Source organism: Salvia splendens, chromosome 4, assembly GCF_004379255.2.
Source record: "Salvia splendens isolate huo1 chromosome 4, SspV2, whole genome shotgun sequence".
NCBI classification, from domain to species: Eukaryota; Viridiplantae; Streptophyta; class Magnoliopsida; order Lamiales; family Lamiaceae; genus Salvia; species Salvia splendens.
The window spans coordinates 5,881,727-5,898,727 of NC_056035.1; the positions used below are offsets into that span (position 1 = coordinate 5,881,727).

The 17,001-nt window shown below is 38.6% G+C and overlaps 4 protein-coding genes and 1 long non-coding RNA gene across 10 annotated transcripts; 2 read left to right on the top strand and 3 right to left on the bottom strand.

Moving 5' to 3' along the window:
* Positions 1 to 79: 79 nt before the first annotated feature.
* LOC121798148 lies at positions 80 to 852 on the bottom strand. Its single transcript, XR_006050023.1, has 3 exons — positions 755 to 852; positions 494 to 654; positions 80 to 408 (listed from the first exon to the last, which is right to left on the bottom strand). It is a non-coding gene; the product is annotated as an uncharacterized LOC121798148 (long non-coding RNA).
* A 187-nt stretch (positions 853 to 1,039) lies between these two features.
* On the bottom strand, positions 1,040 to 5,778 carry LOC121798143 (pentatricopeptide repeat-containing protein At1g05670, mitochondrial-like). Its single transcript, XM_042197000.1, is given in 6 exon segments — positions 1,040 to 1,797; positions 1,882 to 1,951; positions 2,241 to 2,323; positions 2,325 to 4,514; positions 5,357 to 5,420; positions 5,561 to 5,778. Coding segments are annotated over 3 exon segments (2,208 nt in total). The 5' UTR covers positions 4,425 to 4,514; positions 5,357 to 5,420; positions 5,561 to 5,778; the 3' UTR covers positions 1,040 to 1,797; positions 1,882 to 1,926.
* A 2,522-nt stretch (positions 5,779 to 8,300) lies between these two features.
* On the top strand, positions 8,301 to 9,516 carry LOC121798145 (wall-associated receptor kinase 3). The gene is made up of 2 exons (XM_042197002.1): positions 8,301 to 9,210; positions 9,284 to 9,516. The coding sequence occupies exons 1-2, from the start codon at positions 8,358 to 8,360 to the stop codon at positions 9,334 to 9,336; spliced, it is 906 nt and encodes a 301-aa protein (XP_042052936.1). The 5' UTR covers positions 8,301 to 8,357; the 3' UTR covers positions 9,337 to 9,516.
* Positions 9,517 to 10,307: 791 nt separating this feature from the next.
* On the bottom strand, positions 10,308 to 16,674 carry LOC121798146 (protein TWIN LOV 1-like). 6 transcript variants are annotated; one of them, XM_042197004.1, is made up of 4 exons: positions 15,629 to 16,674; positions 14,981 to 15,188; positions 11,309 to 11,373; positions 10,308 to 11,139 (listed from the first exon to the last, which is right to left on the bottom strand). In XM_042197004.1, the coding sequence occupies exons 1-4, from the start codon at positions 16,194 to 16,196 to the stop codon at positions 11,078 to 11,080; spliced, it is 903 nt and encodes a 300-aa protein (XP_042052938.1). In that variant the 5' UTR covers positions 16,197 to 16,674; the 3' UTR covers positions 10,308 to 11,077. The 6 variants fall into 6 exon arrangements, with proteins under 6 accessions (XP_042052938.1, XP_042052944.1, XP_042052941.1 ...); XM_042197006.1 differs by lacking the exons at positions 10,308 to 11,139; positions 11,309 to 11,373 and adding exons at positions 14,417 to 14,531; positions 14,850 to 14,879 and having other exon boundaries at positions 15,006 to 15,188; XM_042197009.1 differs by lacking the exons at positions 10,308 to 11,139; positions 11,309 to 11,373 and adding exons at positions 14,514 to 14,531; positions 14,850 to 14,879.
* LOC121798147 lies at positions 13,034 to 14,473 on the top strand. The gene is made up of 2 exons (XM_042197011.1): positions 13,034 to 13,152; positions 13,822 to 14,473. The coding sequence occupies exons 1-2, from the start codon at positions 13,049 to 13,051 to the stop codon at positions 14,471 to 14,473; spliced, it is 756 nt and encodes a 251-aa protein (XP_042052945.1). The 5' UTR covers positions 13,034 to 13,048.
* Positions 16,675 to 17,001: the final 327 nt, after the last annotated feature.

Sequence of the window (17,001 nt, forward strand, 5' to 3'; positions counted from 1 at the left end):
TATGGGATAGAATTGCTGGATTGAGATTTTGCATCGTAGGATGTATTATACGAAGGTTAATTGCATGTAAAAACACAACTATAAAAAAAACTCTTATTTTTAACCAAATAAAAAATCATAATTTAGAAAACATATATCGGGGAATAAATGTGTATGCTTTGCCTGATGATGAAAGTTCCAAAGCACGGTCTTGGAGCATCACACAGTATAAAGAGTGGATCATTCCTAGCTCCAAGTGAATTGATACATTATTGGACCTTTGAGGTGAAAACAGACTAGGAAGCAAACGCACTGCTCCATCGTATCTTGAGGTCTGAAATCCATCTATGCGTTTGATGATGCTTGAATTTCACAGTAGTGGACTATGTCCTCCACCAAAGGCAAGTACTGCTCCACTCTCTGTATGCCCTGAAACAGTAATTCAACATATGTAAGAAATTTCACCATTCTGCTTTGTGAAATAGCATCAATTTTGAACTGTTCGAGCATATACCTGTTGAAAACACAAAGTCAGACCTCCAGAAATTTCCCTTGCAATGTGGCCTCTGTAACACTGCTGCTCTCATTGATGGAGTCCTTGTCGCTCTTGAATTGTGCTTAGCTCTTTCATATGTTCAAGTATACCCCAATCGTGTGTCAAAACCACACTTTGTGCTAAGAAATTTCAACCATCAAGAAATCAGTTATTCTGACTACTCTATATGGCATATATAACAAGATTGGTTTTCCATTTTCTTTTGAATCAAGATAGTACCAATTCTTAGAGATGATCACCAGCATTTGAAGCATCAAAATTATGAAATGAATGTCGTTGTACACAATATGTTAAAGGAATTTCACAGACTATGCTCAACACAAACAAACTCACCTAAACTATTACAAAAACTAACTAATGAATAAGAAAACATCCTTCAAAAAATTCCAGGAATTTTTCCCAGTCCTGATTAGCGCCTTCAACAGAAACAAACTTTGCAATTTACATGCAATCACATGAATACATAGATAATACTGTACAAATTAAAGATAGAGAGACGGAGAATAAAAAAACATCCAGTGTGGTTTTAAGGTATTCGTGAAATCAATTATTTCATCAAGGAATCAAAACAAGTGCCGGCATCATCAAGAGGCCAACCTTTGGTATGACATGATCAACACAAGATAAATGGCAAAACAGACCAATATATGCCAAGCAGTAGCTGACTATCTGTAATACTGGCATCTGGCTTGATAGCATTTCCTCCCAAAGCCATGCCAAGAGTATATTGGCGTGATAGCATGAGTTTAGTAAACAAGGTATTGACAGAAATCGAAGTAAAATAGCTCATGCACAAAATGCACACAACTAAAGGGCTTATAAATCAGCAAAGCCTCTCCATCACTTGGATGAGATCCCATCTCAATCTCTTCATGATGGCCGATTCTGATTTTCATCGTCATCTCAATTCATGCATAAAATCAAGTCCTATTCATCGTTCTTCATAAACTGAGTTGAAGTATTCAAGATAGAATTCATCCACTCTCTTCTTCCTTCTTCCAAAAAAAGTCCTCCCTATTGGCTCTTTGTGGGACTAGTTAATCAAATTCAATGTTTCTAAGTTCTAACATTTACATTCCTTCTCCTGGAGTTGGACCGATCATCCAAAAGTATTGGCTTTCTCAAATTTGACCTCTGTATCCACAAAGCATCATAAAGTCAGACCTCCGGTGGCTATTTGCTAGGTTTAGTACACATACTTTTTTTAGGAAAAACTCATCCTGCCTCCTCTCCATCACGGGAGTTCAAAGATCCACAACTTCCTGTACAGCCAGCATGTTACCAAATGTGTTAAAAAAGTAGTCCACGGTGTGAGTTCTAGTTAAAGATTTAAGCAACAAGCATACCTTGGCCCTGTTACTGTTATGTACTTTAATCTAGATGCAACCACATCACAATTTTTCCACTTCAGTCACCCTGGAGAACAATGAAAAAATATATAGAAAGGTCTATCAGTTACAGCATTTGTTTTTTGAACTGGGCCATAGCATTTCTTTATTCTTGCTTCTAAATCTAGCTTTATTGCCATGAAATATTTATAACTGACCCTATATTTTACTGCATATAGACATATAATGACCATACATTGATGCAAGTTAAAACAGGCAATATTTGTATTAGTAAATACAATTATTTAGTACAAAGGTCGACCAAACACAATAATTTAGTACAAAAGGTCGGCCAAACAAAACAATTAATGACACACCTTTTAACTTCTTCAGCACGGAACATCAAAGTCAAATCGATACTCCTGTTGGCATCATTCATATCCGCAAAGGTGCAGTATGTATTCTTCATCTGCTGCTAATCCCTTCTTTCTCATCTCATCAAAAAGTTCTCTAGCCTCCCTATACTTCTTCCTCTTAATAAATCCCTTAATTAGTGAATTATAGGTCTCAAGAGTGAGATTGTATCCCTTTTCAACCATTTCCTTACGCAAAAACCATGCTTCTCTCATATTCCTTGCTTTGCAATGTCCTCGTATAAGTATATTATAGGTATTTCCATCTGGTACCACTCCTTGATCACACATATCACGGCAAGTTTGAGTAGCTGCATGCACATCATTCCTGATACAATGTTGTTTAATAAGCGAATTATAAGTGGTGGCGTTAGGCATTATACTGTTCTCCAGCAACCAGCTTAGCAGCTTCTGACAATCTTCCAGCATCCCTGACATACAAAATCCATTCATAAGGACATTGAATGTAACAATTGTTGGTTTAACCCCTCTCTGTAACATCTCACTTAGCAGCTGGTGTGCCAGATTCATTTGACCAGATTTGCAATATGCATCCATTAGAGTAGTATAGGTAAAAACATCAGGCTGTATCCCAGCCACTTCCATATCTTTCATTAACTTCACTGCCTGTGCTATATTCCCAGATTTGCAAAGACCATTGACAAGCGCATTCCATGTGTAGATATTGAGAATAAGTCCTTTTTCACGCACCTCATGAAGAAGTACATTTGCTGTTTCAACATCCCCTTGTTTACACAGCCCATCAACCAGTGCAGTGTATGTGACGACATTAGGATTCAAATCCATTTTGATCATCTCATTGTGCAGCGAAAATGCTTTTCTAATTTCACCTGCCTTGCAATAACCATCAATGAGTGTTGTATAAATAAATTCATCTGGTTTCAACCCATTATTTAGCAATTCATGAAAAAACTGATCTGCATCTGCTACTTTTCCATTCTGACAAAAGGCACAAATTAGAGCAGTATATGCAATAACATCAGGAATTATATCCTGACTCTGCATTTCATTAAACATTCTTAATGCAGATGAAGCATTCCCAAGTTTGCTAAAACCATCAATAAGTGTTGTATATACTACATTATCAGGAAAAACACCCTGAGAAATCATTTCCCTCAAAATATTCTCAGCATCGACCATTTTACCAGTCTTGCATAGAAGAGTGATTATACAGTTATACGTAAATGCATTTGGCTTCAGACCTTTCTGCAGCATAGCTTCAGTAACTTTTATCACGGCCTGAAGTTCTCCTTCATTACAATACCCATTGATAACTGTACTGTAACTTACTGCATCAGGAAAGCAACCTCTTAACTCCATTTGTAGAAGCAAGTTATGAGCTTCTTTGGTTTTCCTTGATTGACAAAGTGAGTGAATAACTATATTATATGATACAGTATTCCAGTTAATACCCACTTCAGAGAATTCTTGGAATACTTTTAAAGACATTAGAGGACCACCAATGTCTTTTGAAACTCTGGAAAGAAACAGGTTACAGGAATCAAGACTGAGAACCACACCATAGTTCAACATCTTATCAAAGAGCTTTCGCGCATCTTCAAGGTGTCCAATTTCGGTAAGAACCTGGAAAAAGATGTCAAAGACATGGGGAGTAGAACCCCAATCTTTGTAGGTGTATATCAATTTTTCAAGAAAGTGGGAGACCAACAAGGTATTGCCATCAGTACTAGAACTTGTCCAGAATTCATGAAAAAGTTTATGAGCCGAGTTTATATCATTAGCTGCAACAGCAAGATGAATGATGATGCAACGAGCCTCAAGTGATGGGGATCTTCTCATATATGACCAGTTGAATAATTTCATAACTAGTGTATAATCATTCTTTATTTCCATGAGAACCCAAACCAGATGATCAGGCCTGAATTTGGTCTCAAAGGACCTCATAATTTGTCGAAGAGGCTCATAGCAGCGTTGCTTGAGGATACTTGAGATGTGGTGGACAAATTCAGAATCTTTTATAGAAGGTTTCTTTGGTGAATAATTGGGAAAAGATCTCTGACCAGATGAGCCCGACAGAGAAAAACTTGAAAAGCATGTGAATGTGAGATGACCTCTGCCTAAACTTGGTTTTAGACAACATGAAAGTATGATGGGGCCCCTCTTCATGCTGTCGGAAGAGGTCCGTCAACACAACTTTCAAATAATACATGTCTGGTCCAAGTGGCTGCCCTCCAAACTTTCTAACCAATGTATCATCTAATACATACAAAAACGAAACAAAGTTAATTATCAATAACTCCACAGTTAATTTTAAAAAACTACTATACATATGACATGAGTGCAGACAAAGAACCAAGCTTTGACAAACAACATATGCCTTCTAGAAAAATGACATATTGATGTCTCAACATCTGACCAACTAATGATTTTGCTCCACCCAGGGGCGGATCTATTAAGAGCTTAGGAGGGGCATTTGTTGCCCCACCTCATATTTTCTACTCCATGTATATATTGTCTATTATGAAATTATTTTTTAAAAATTTTCACTAAATGCCCCTCCTCAAATGCTTAAATTTTCTTCGTAGGTAAATTTGCCCCCCCTCACAAATTCTTGGCTCCGCCCCTGCCTCCACCTTTGCAAATTTCACTTTTTAGAATCAAAGCATATGCCAAACCAATTAATACTAAACATCTGGGACTAAGAGATTAATTTCAAATAGCTCTAACAGGCTACAACAACAGCATTGCTAGAAGTTGACGTTACTCTGCGCATGCTCATTTGAAATCATATCACGATTAAAGCACGTCTCATCCATGATTAACCAAATGTTTTAATGAGATTTATGCCCACGACCACACATGAAACTAAAGCAATTCATCAAACACATAATAAGCACACAGTAGAATTCCTAATGTATGCATGTCAGACAACTGAAATTCATTGAAACGAATATATTGTGCATGAAAGTCACCATACATAAAAATCAAGGCAATTCATCAAACACATAGCCAGCATAAAATATAATGCACTTCATACTAACTACAGAAACTTGAGCAACCAAAAATTTAATCACCACAGAAGATAAATGAGTATTAACTGAAAATCTTCAATCTCGCATACTCAGAAGATGGATTTTGGCAATGCAAAGTCTCCTCTATTTCCTGGGAGGAAAAAATGAAAAGTGAAAGTTTCAATAGGGAAAGTTGGAATAACAAAAGTATAAGATAAGCCCCTTCGCTAGCTTAATTCAAGGACAATTTTCTCCTATTTTAATCTTTCAATTCAATATACTAGTTCTTACCAAATTTTTGCAGAAATAAGGTTGGGTGTGAATGGTAGTGAAGCTTCAAGCTTTTAAATATTTCTTCAATGGAGGATGGAAAAGGAGGGTGGAGGGATGAATAGGGGAAGAGATCGAGGCGGGCTGTGGTCGGGTGGCGTTTGAATCTTCCGACGATAGGCGTGAACGGCGCAACGGGCGGAAAGGGAGTTCACGCGAGAGGGAGGATTGCCTCTTCTTTTTTTTCATTTCATATTACTCCTAGTATTGTATTTCATTAATACACAAATATAATTAATAAAATTTCTACTATGGTTGGTGTTGGTGGAGTACATATTAATAATTAAATTAAATTAAATTAAAATATAATGATAATGTATAAAGGTTGTTTGCAATAATTTATTATTAATATTTATTTTTGGAAGATTATAGTTACTATTATATTAATACTTATATAAAGGTTGTTTGCAATAATTTATTATTAATATTTATTTTTGGAAGATTATAGTTACTATTATATTAATACTTTTTCTGTCATATCCTAAGACGTTTCTATATTGATATAAGAATTTATATAATGATGTTTAGTAGATTAATTATTAATTATAAATAATAAAACTAGAGTGTAAATGAGATAATAAAATATAAAAGTATGAGAAACAAAAGGATAAATAGGGAAAATAAAGGAGTTTAATAATTGAGTCAACCACTAGGAGATTTTCTACTTTAATCCGTAAAACTGTTCGAACGCAATTAGTCAGATTCTGACAAAGGCTGATTTGATACAAATGTGGTCAAACCGAAAAACCAAAAAAAAAAATTCGTATCACTTAACCATGACAATTGATTGCACAAACCATATCAATTGCCATCATAAAAAAACATCCTTATTTGCTCCAACCAATATGTTTTGTACTAGTACTAACTAATTCTTTTTATTCTATCTCAGAGTATGCACTTCTTATTTTTGAAACTGTTTACTATGTATTGAAATGAGACTCATTATCTACTAATAATACTTTAATTACTTTTTCTTTCCATATTTTTCACTTTATCAATTGACCATTATAATTCGTGTCCAACTAAAAATGCATACTCGTGTGAGATAGAGGGAATAATAGTATTTTGTACTAGCAAATGATAATTCTATTAAAATGGTTCTGAAATGGTCCATATCCTCAACTCTCATATTCAAGTAAGAGCATCCCCATCCGTGCTCTTGCCAACGAGTACGGATGTGGGCCCGGACCCACTTTTACTCCATACTCTTAGGCAAGAGCACACCACCCACATCCGTGCTCTTCCGCAAGGACAAGCTCAAGGGTCCCACCATTCTATTATTCAATTTAATTAAAACATTTCCACAATATTAAAAAGCATTAAAATTACCCGGAATAATATTACAAATTATAAAAAAATAAAAATCACATAATTAAAATCCTAAAAATTAAAAATTACATAATTAAAATCCTAAAAATTAAAAATTACATAATTAAACTCCTAAAAATAAAAATTACATAATTAAATGCTAAAAATACCCCGTGGAAGACTATTCATCCGGTTCTACCCCAATGTTCTTTAGAGACCCCGTATCATTGCCACATGCGATCGAAGTTGCTCGGGGGTCATAGTTGACCTATCGGCCAAATTGAGTTGGGCCAAAACCCCCTATAACGAGTTGGTGGGGGGTTGAGGTGGCACATAGGGAGCGGGAGCGGGAGCGGGGTCGGATGGAGTCGCGGCGCGACGGCGGTTGGCCGTCGCCTTCTTCCTTCCTTGCGGCCGGCGTTGGGAACTGCTCGGGCCGGCGTCGGGGCTACCCAAGTTAGCTCCGGCAAGTTGGCTAGCCACATCATCGGAGCCGGCGTCGGATAGGGATACCGACCTCGACTGTTTGTTGGAGGAGCTAGAGGAGGAGGATATGCATCCCCTATACTTCGGATGCACACGCACCTCCTGGTCATCTTGGTCGTCCACCGGGTAAGGCCGGTAGCCACCCGGAGCTTGAGAACCTTGGGAAGGAGGAGGGGCCAAAAATTGTGTTTCCGGACTAGGGAATGGTTGTGAGCCGAACCATTCGTGGTTCCAACCGCAGGAGTCGGAGGGGTGATCGCAGGAGCCGGACATTTTTTTTGTAAGAGTGAAAGAGAGATTGAGAATTGATAAAAGCAAATGAGAGAATTTAGATGAGAATTGTGTAGTGTGGTGTGAAATTTTTTATGTGAAAGTGGAAGTATTTATAGATGAAAATGTGAATTTTGGGGGAAAAATTGAAAAATAAATTAAAAGTGGGGAGAAAACGGATATAATTTATTGGGAAGTGGAAAAATATTTTTTTTATTTTTATTCGAATTTTTTAATTAAAATCCGATTTTTTTTAAAATGGAAACGGTGCTGAATGTCGTTGGCCAATCTGAAGCAGCCACGTCAGCTGCTCGCTGACACGGTGCTGCTCGATATGGATATAATTTATTGGGAAGTGGAAAAATATTTTTTTTTTATTAAGATTTTTTAATTAAAAACCGATTTTTTTTAAAAAAATGAAAATTGCCAACGGCATTGCCGTTGGCCAATCTGAAGCAGCCACATCAGCTGCTCGCTGGCACGGACGTGCTCGATGTATCGAGCAGCAGTGTGCCGGGCCAGCGGCACGGACGGACAGATGCCACTCACCGCTGCGGATGCTCTAAGTAGTACTTATATTTCTTAGAATTTAATTATATTTGAATTTAAATTTTGACTCGTAGTATAAATTGGCCTAGTCTTTGCACTCATTTTTCCATCACCTTCTTACTCTACAGTCTTCTCCAGTAAAGTCATGAACTCATTCATCACTCACCTTTCTTCATTCCTGATCATCATCCTTCCCTACTTAGTCTCATCCCAAACCTGCCAAAACACTTGTGGTCAAGTCCCCATCAAGTACCCGTTCGGCACCGGAACCGGCTGCGGCGACCCGCGCTTCACGCCCTACGTCACCTGCACCGGCGAGCAGCTAACGTTCACCACTCACACCGGTTGCTACACCATCACCACCATAGACTACAGCAAACAAGTCATGTACATTTCCGACCCCACCATGTCAACTTGTTCCTGCACTCAGCCCAGCAAAGGCTTCGGCCTCGACTGGGACGCCCCGTTCAGCTTCCATGACAGCACAGTCTTCGCGCTGCTTGGCTGCTCCACGACCTCCTCACCGATCTACAGTGCCAGTGGAGATGGCGGAAGCAACAGCAATACCACCTTCCCGATGTGTGACTCCGAGGGTGGCTCTGTCTGCAGCCTGCTCTACTCCTGTGAGGCCATCGGCAGGCTGAGCCTGCCAATCACAACATGCTGTGTCTACACGCCCGTGGACCTCGGGCCTTCCTTTGAGATGGACCTGCAGAAGCTGCAATGCACATCTTACTCAGCGCTGTACGGATTCAACGGTCAGGAATCCAACCCCACGGGGTGGAAATATGGGATCGCGATCAAGTATAAGTTCAACTACAACAATGATTACCCGACACTGTGCGCTACCTGTGAGAAGAGTGGCGGAGTCTGTGGATACGAGAGCAGCCCTGACAAGGCATTCACTTGCAACTGCCCCGATGGCTTGAACAGGACGACGGATTGTCTCTATGGAGGAACGTGGAGCCATGGTTCGAGATCTATTCCTTTGAAAGCAGGTAAGAACTAGTTTGTTTTACCTTGAGATTTAGCTTGTTCCTTGCAAACTGACATGATATTTGCAACTTGCAGAGGCTCTGTCACTAATCGGCTTTACATGGTTCGTCATGCTGGTCTTCGTCTAGACTGGCAGCCGTCGTCTTGAATAACTCAGACACGTCTCTGCAAAGGTCATTTAACAGTTTGATGTAAATTGTGTTCCTTATGTACGGACGATGATTAATTCCTTTACCATGTATTTCTATCAGCTGCAAATATTGTACTACCACTCAGTCAAGAACATCACTACGTGTTTGCTGGTTTTATCAGTTACTATTAATCTCATACAAAAAACCACAATAAATCAAACAAAACTGATTCCCAAAAAGCAGTCAGTCATCTTCACATAACCCTCACAATGGTTTTGAACATTCGATCAGTTCACAAAGCACGAAACTTTACTGTCGAATTCTACTTTATCTCATAACCATCCAAATTCTTATTCAACCGAAACTGTGGGTCAAGACAATAGCAAAATATGTAGCACAGCTAGCAAAAAGTTGATTTTCAAGCCTCAAGAAACCAACATCAATAAAAAAAATAAGATGCAACAATAATACCTTATGGAATATATTCCTTCTTTAAAGCGCCACCACTCAAAGGGATAACCACTTTCTTCTCAAATGTTCTTTCTTTATCCCGAATTCCATCAAAGTTCACTCTCCACCATTTGATCTGGTATCATTTGCATCCCTACTAGATTATCAGTCCCGGTTCACTCCATAAATTGCTCCACCTGCTTCTTCCAGGGAAAAGAAAAACACAAAGATCCCATTTTGCATCAATTTAAGCGCGGATATAACCATATGCAGAAAAATAAACACATCACCATCAAGAGCAAAAATTATTAGAACTGTAAATTTAAAAGAAAAGGACTGCTTTGAGTTCTTAAGCACAATCAATATTATATTCAGACACAGAAGCAGCATAATTAGCTAAACCATCTCCTAACTTTTTCTGTAAATTACTGGCAAAGAACATCCAAACAAGGTATATAGCCAGCAACAAGAATAATATCGCACAAAAATTGAACATTTGATTTCTCAGGAGGATACCATTTAGGCATATCTGGTTAGCTTTGCTAAGGAAAATGGTAAAATAAAACATGTCTATAAGTGGAATGAGGCGAAGTCCATCAGAATTCTGATGTTAACGTTACATTGTCTGATATCAACTACAAGTCTACAACAGCAGTAGATATTAGTTTTGCATAGTCCTACAACAATTACAAAAATGGGGCCCAGAAACAAGGTGGATCAGGAAATGAATGAACTAGACAATTAGGAGAACACAATCCCAAGGCTCAGGGCTTGGGTTATGTACAGGTCACAATGTCGCATAGTCATCCATCACACAAGGGGTTATCGGATGTTGCAGCATCGGGGGATCCTGTGAAGTTGCAGCTTTTCCCATAAGCAGGTCATCTGTCTGGGAGATTGGCAGTGTGAAGTATAATAAACCTCAACACATCCATATTGACAGAACTTCAAGCTGTGGACATACTCAACCAGCCTCGAGCTGTTGAAATTTTCAACCCACATTCCCATGATAACATCTTCCATCTTGAATAACTGAGTCAAATGAATGAAAAGCTCAATTTAGTCAGCATATCAAGAACCACCAAAAGAAAACTAGTACAAGTGTATAACTAAAAGCACAGGAAGTGGTCCAGGATATACACTCCAATCTACAGTCACAGCCTTTACTTTCCATTCAAACCAGGCCAAACCCAAGCACACACATAAAAGCGAATTGTTAAAGGAAGTCGGAAGCTTACTCACCCTTAGTTTATGCTCCCTAAACTTGGCTGCGACATTCTCTGCTATGTCAGATGGCAAAATATAACCTGGGACATTTGCATAGGGCGGATACACCTCTTCCGGCCACTCCTGCAAACCATTTTTTTAACAGAATTTGATTATATGAACCCAAGTACTTCAGGCCTAGCATAGCCTGTCCCAGAAAGGAGGGAGGTTCATATTTGATCAGGTTGAGTATATATTTATTCAGAACTTAGAAGACTTCTCAATTGATTAGATGATAGGCTAAATTGCATACCTGTCAGTTTCAGGAAAGCCTCACTCGCATACACTATAGGCATGTCAGGTAAGAGCGCATTCGTTCTGTAATGTAGCATGTCACCAAGAAAAGGTAGTCAGCAAAACGACGTATCCAGAAGATTATTTATATGAAGACAGGATCATGTGGATATGAACGAACTCACAATACAAAGCTTTGTTTGATTCTACCGAGCGATATACTTAAGGAGGAAACAAGCTGCGCATTTCCAGTTGGACAACACCTTTTTTTCTGGCGACGAATCTGCCTGTAAACTCGCTGTAATTTATTAGAACAGACAAGATATTGTTAATTGCAGCATTGGCCTTTGTTTTCTCCCACTCATTCGCTTCTTAAGGCTCATTAATCTCATCTTCTGCAATATTTGAATAAGTTGCAATGTGTCAGCACCAGGTTTTGTTTATTTGTTACATTGCATATTCTGTGGGAAAGGGGGTGGAGACATTGGTAAATACTCGTCAAATTTCTAGTTGTAAAGGGCAAGTATGAGATGAATCAGCTTGATCACTGCAACAAACTAAGCTTATAGTATATACAGAAACAAACAAAACCACTCAACCAGCATAGAATAGGATGAAAGGAAATTAGATCTATGTTACATTGTAGCTAAAAGTTATATTTTTGTAATTACTTGAGATCTTCCTCTCATTCATCTAATAATTAACAAACACCAAAACCGAAAACCATAAATATACAGATAGCAGGTTTAATTCTAGATCTAATTAAGATGAGCTACCGTGTGTATGTTTGTATGTATAATACTAGTATTTGAAAATCAAGCACGTGCAATAGAGAGGGAAACCATACTTAGAAGAGAGGGGCAGAGGCTGCGTTGGCGAGGGAGGTAGGAACGGCGGGCTCCGGCGCCTACTCCGATGTCTACAAGGCCAGCCTCCGCTGCGACTCCTCCACCGTCGTTTAGGTGCTCGAGTACCTCCCCGCTGATCTCGCCGCCGCCTTCAAGGCTGCGAAGAACGACTAGGAGGGAGGGATCGACGCCTGCCACCGCAATTCGATTGTTCATCGGGATTCGAATCCGTCCAATTTGATTATTCCGCCGACGGAATCCGATTTTGGCCAGGTACGGATAAGTTGATCGGAAAATTTAGGGGTTTTCATTTTAGTTCATGGCTGAGTGTTTATTTTTGTTAAAAGAGATACAGCGGCTGAGAGAGATAAATTTGAGGAAAAGTTAATTAAAAATATTCGAAACGTAGTTAAATAAAATTTAAAAATTAAAAGTAATATTAATTCCAGTTAAATGCTTTTGGAGAGCTAATTGTAGTAATAGTGTTGGTCGAAAAATCAAATAATTAAGTTGTTTTTATGAGTTGTTATTTTGTATTAATCCATAGATTATAGGTTTATTATCCATTTGAGTTAAAATAATTATATTGAGAGTTTTTTAAATAATTGTATTTTCCACGTGTCAAACCAATCGCTTCAAATATTCCCTCCCTCTCTTTGAATTTCAGTTAAACTCCGTCAATCCCAAATAACTAACTCTCTTCTTTCACCTAGAGCTCTTCTTCCAATCTTCAGCTAGAGAGTGAAATAGTAGAGAGAGAAAGGAGAGTGAGTGGAGTCAATCTGATCAGAATCGGTCAGTTTTTTCAATTTCTCTCCACGTACTTTAATTCATTGATTGTTTTCAATTAATCGGTCAGTTTATCAAGATCGTTACTCGTTAAAAGAGAAGAGATAAATCCTGTGATCGTAATGGCTGGAAGCGTGTCTGCGGAGGCGGCAAGCGGCGCCGGAGGAATGAACGGTGATGATGATACGAAAAGCAAGCAAGCTCAGAGTAAATCCGATCCGAATCGGTCAGTTTATCCTTTTTTCAACACGTACTTTAATTAATTTGGTAACTAGTCCTTTACCAGTTAATTTATTTGTTGAATTTATGTCTGCTCATATTATTTTAATAACTGGCGTTTGCGACGCGTTGAATTCATTCTATAATCTTAGAATTATGTGTATGTCTGCAATCAGTCATTCTTTTGATAGTGCTATTTGCCTTTGCATTTTCTGAAACCTAGGGTTTTCTTATATTTGTATTGAATTAATTGAGTGTTAACGTCACAGAATCATGTCACATTCTTTTTCATAGTGTTATTTGCGTTTGCATATTCGGAAAGCTATTGTTTTCTTCTATTTGCGTTGAAGTCATTCAGTGTTAAAATCACAGAATCATGTTTTTACATTTAACAGTGTTATTGGGTTTGCTTCTTGTTGAATTCATTCTGGAATCTTAGAAGAGGCAGAGGGAGGAAGGAGGGGCCCTAGATGCAGGGGATGGGGGAAGAAATGCAGGGAGAATCATGGGATGTCTTTTAATAGTGTTATTGGCGTTTACATTTTGTGAAACCTATGGTTTTCGTCTGTTTGTGTCTTTTAATGGTGATATATTGGGTGATATTTTCACCAATTTCTGTGAGATAATCACTGAGTTCATCAAGAAATTGGTGGAGTAACTGTGTTAATAAGTGCAGGAAAGGGTTTACTGAACAATGCCTTGAGAAATCAAAATCATGTTCTGCCCCCACAAATTTGGGGAGTGATGCTGGAGCTTCTTCTGGATTTGTGAAGGAAGAGCATGTCGATGCTACTGGAGCTGCATTTGTGAAGCAGGAAGAGAATGCTGATGCTACTGCAGCGACTGGAGTTGGATTTGTCAAGAAAGAAGAAGACGTCGATGCATCTGGAGCTGCATTTGTGAAGCAGGAAGAGAGTGCTGGTGCTACTGCAGCGACTGGAGTTGGATTTGTCAAGAAGGAAGAAGATGTCGATGCTTCTGGATTAGTCGCAGAGGTTGATCCTAATCTTGCTTTGGTTGAAATAGACCCCTCCCACCAGTGGATCGACGATTACATTACTGGCGTGGAACTGCTGTTCACCGAGGAACAGGTTGAAGCACTTGGTGTGCCGACGTCTGCAGACTTTTTCATACGATCCTCTTTCGACAACCAAGATTATCCTGCTTGTTTCTATAAGGTGCGTTTGCACCATGGATCTCGAACCGACAGCATGTTCCAACTAGCTGGCCCTATATGGGATGCTCTTGAGCATCCCATCCAGCAGAAGATAGCCCTTCGTGAAACCCTTTCGTTTTGCAAGGAAGGTGATGTTTTGGTTTGCTACTAGAATCTTGGTACAAGTCCTTTAGAACAGCACTCGAGTAGTGAACGATTGGAACTACTTTCTGCATATTCAAGACATTAAATCTGCAATTAGGTCTCTAGAAGTAGTACTACTATCAAGTATGATGAAGATTAGTGGGTGTGAGTGACAAGCGGAGAGAGGTTAATACTGCCAAAGGTCTCTCATTTTGTACACAATACAATTTTAAACTAGGAATTAGTAACAAATGTCTTTTCTCATTTTTTATATACTTCTTTCGTCTCATAAATATAAAAACTTTCAATTTAGAATAGTATAAGTTTTAATTCAAAATTAATAGAAATAATTAAAGTATTATTAGCAAAAAATGATATTCATCTTATAAACGAAAAATACTTGCCAAAACTTGTCAGGTAAGAGCGCATTCGTTCTGTAATGTAGCATGTCACCATGAAAAGGTGGTCAGGTAAAGGACGTATGCTATAGATTATTTATATGAAGAAAGGATCATGTGGATATGAACGAACTCACAATACAAAGCTTTGTTTGATTCTACCGAGAGTTATACTTAAGGAGGAAACAAGACGTTCATTTCCAGTTTGACAGCATCTTTTTCTGATGACGAATCTGCCTGTAAACTCGCTGTAGTTTATCAGAACAGACAAGATATTGTTAATTGCAGAATTGGCCTTTGTTTTCTCCCACTCATTCGCTTCACAAGGCTCATTAATATCATCTTCTGCAATATTTGAATAAGTTGCAATGTGTCAGCACCCGGTTTTCTTAATTCGTTACATTACATAGTCTGTGGGAAAGGGGGGTGGAGACATTGGTAAATACTCGTCAAATTTCTAGTTGTAAAGGGAAAGTATGAGATGAATCAGCTTGATCACTGCAACAAACTAAGCTTAGTATATATACAGAAACAAACAAACCACTCAACCAGCAAAGCCATGTAAATGTTGACGCATAATTAAATTGCAATTAGCAATTCTCTCAATGATATGAATTGTAGATACAAATGAGCAAAACAACAATCAATGTGGCATCAAACATTAGTTCACAACTCAAATAGCAATAAATTCAGCATTAAACATTAGATTTTAACTCAAATAGCAACCATTGCAGCATCACACATATACCATCTCAACAACATCAAGCCTCATATGCAAAACTAACCTTGATCATCAAGGCTTGAAACCGACTCCACGGAGGATGCACGTCCCCGTTCCAAAATCGAATCCGAACAAACTTCCCTCCTACAACACCTGAAAACAGTCTCACGAACCCCGCCCCCATCTTCACACTCACTCCTGAGCCGGAGTCCAGACAACCTAGGCCTCCTCGAGAGAGGCATCTGAACCCCCACAAAATTAATCACCCTATCATCCTCCTTACTGAAAACAGGACACATCTGGAACAACATCCAAAAGGGGGTCCCATCCTTCCTATAATTCAACAAACTAATCTGCACACCCCTCTCCTCCCTAATCGCCTCGCGAATCGCCATAACCGACCTCCTATCCGTCTCCGGGCCCTGGAACATCCTCCCGTTCCTCCCAACCACCTCCTCTCTAGAGTAACCAACCATTTTCAAGAATCCATTTGAAGCAAACACAATAGGGTGCCCAGGAACACAAGGATCGGTTATAGTAAAACAATCAGGGAGTTCATTCAGAACTTCCCTCGCCCACACAGAGTATCTCAAGTCAAATGACTCCCCACCCAATCCCAGTTGTGATTCCATCTCAAATACAGCAACTTCCCCTCAAAGATTAAATCTTTATGCCCAAAACTCAACCCCAATCTCAACCCCAATCCCATGTGTCGCTATCACCTTTCGGGAAGCTCAATTAACGGTTTCGAGTTTCAACCATGGAGAAAATTCAAGGTCTTGATAATACTAAAAAAAAGCACACAGATTTTTCAGAAATTTGTGGATGGAAAAGGACATGCAATAGGAAGTGGTAAGATATTGGTAAACAATTATTGAGGGTTTTAGCCATACAAGGAAACGGTGGTTGAGGGGTGTGTGTAGTGGCTTTTTTTTTTTGTGTGCGAGACTGATTGAAGAAATTGAGAGAGAGAAACAAGATTATAAATATGAGTGAGAGGAAATATCTTGAGCATGGAATGAACTAAAAGAGTTGAGATGTACCCATCAATCGCTTTAGTTGCATGAATTAAACTGATTTCAAAAAAACTTGAATTCTAATAGGAGTACCTCAGAGCATCTCCAATGCTGGCGGACGTCAAATAGCCGTCAAATAGCCTTCACACTGCCACATCATCAGCACTACAATTCTCCTGCCACATCAGCTTGCCACATCAACTGGACATCAAATAGCCATCAAATAGCCTTCACACTACCTATCCACATCACTAATAACAATTATATAATTTAATTTACAATTGTATCAACATACATAATTTAATTTACGAGACAAATACGGAAAATTCGAATAATAATATTAAAATTTAAAAAGTACATTACTTTTAAAAAAAAGTACAACAATTTAAAAAAATTACAAAAAGTAAAAAGTACATTAATT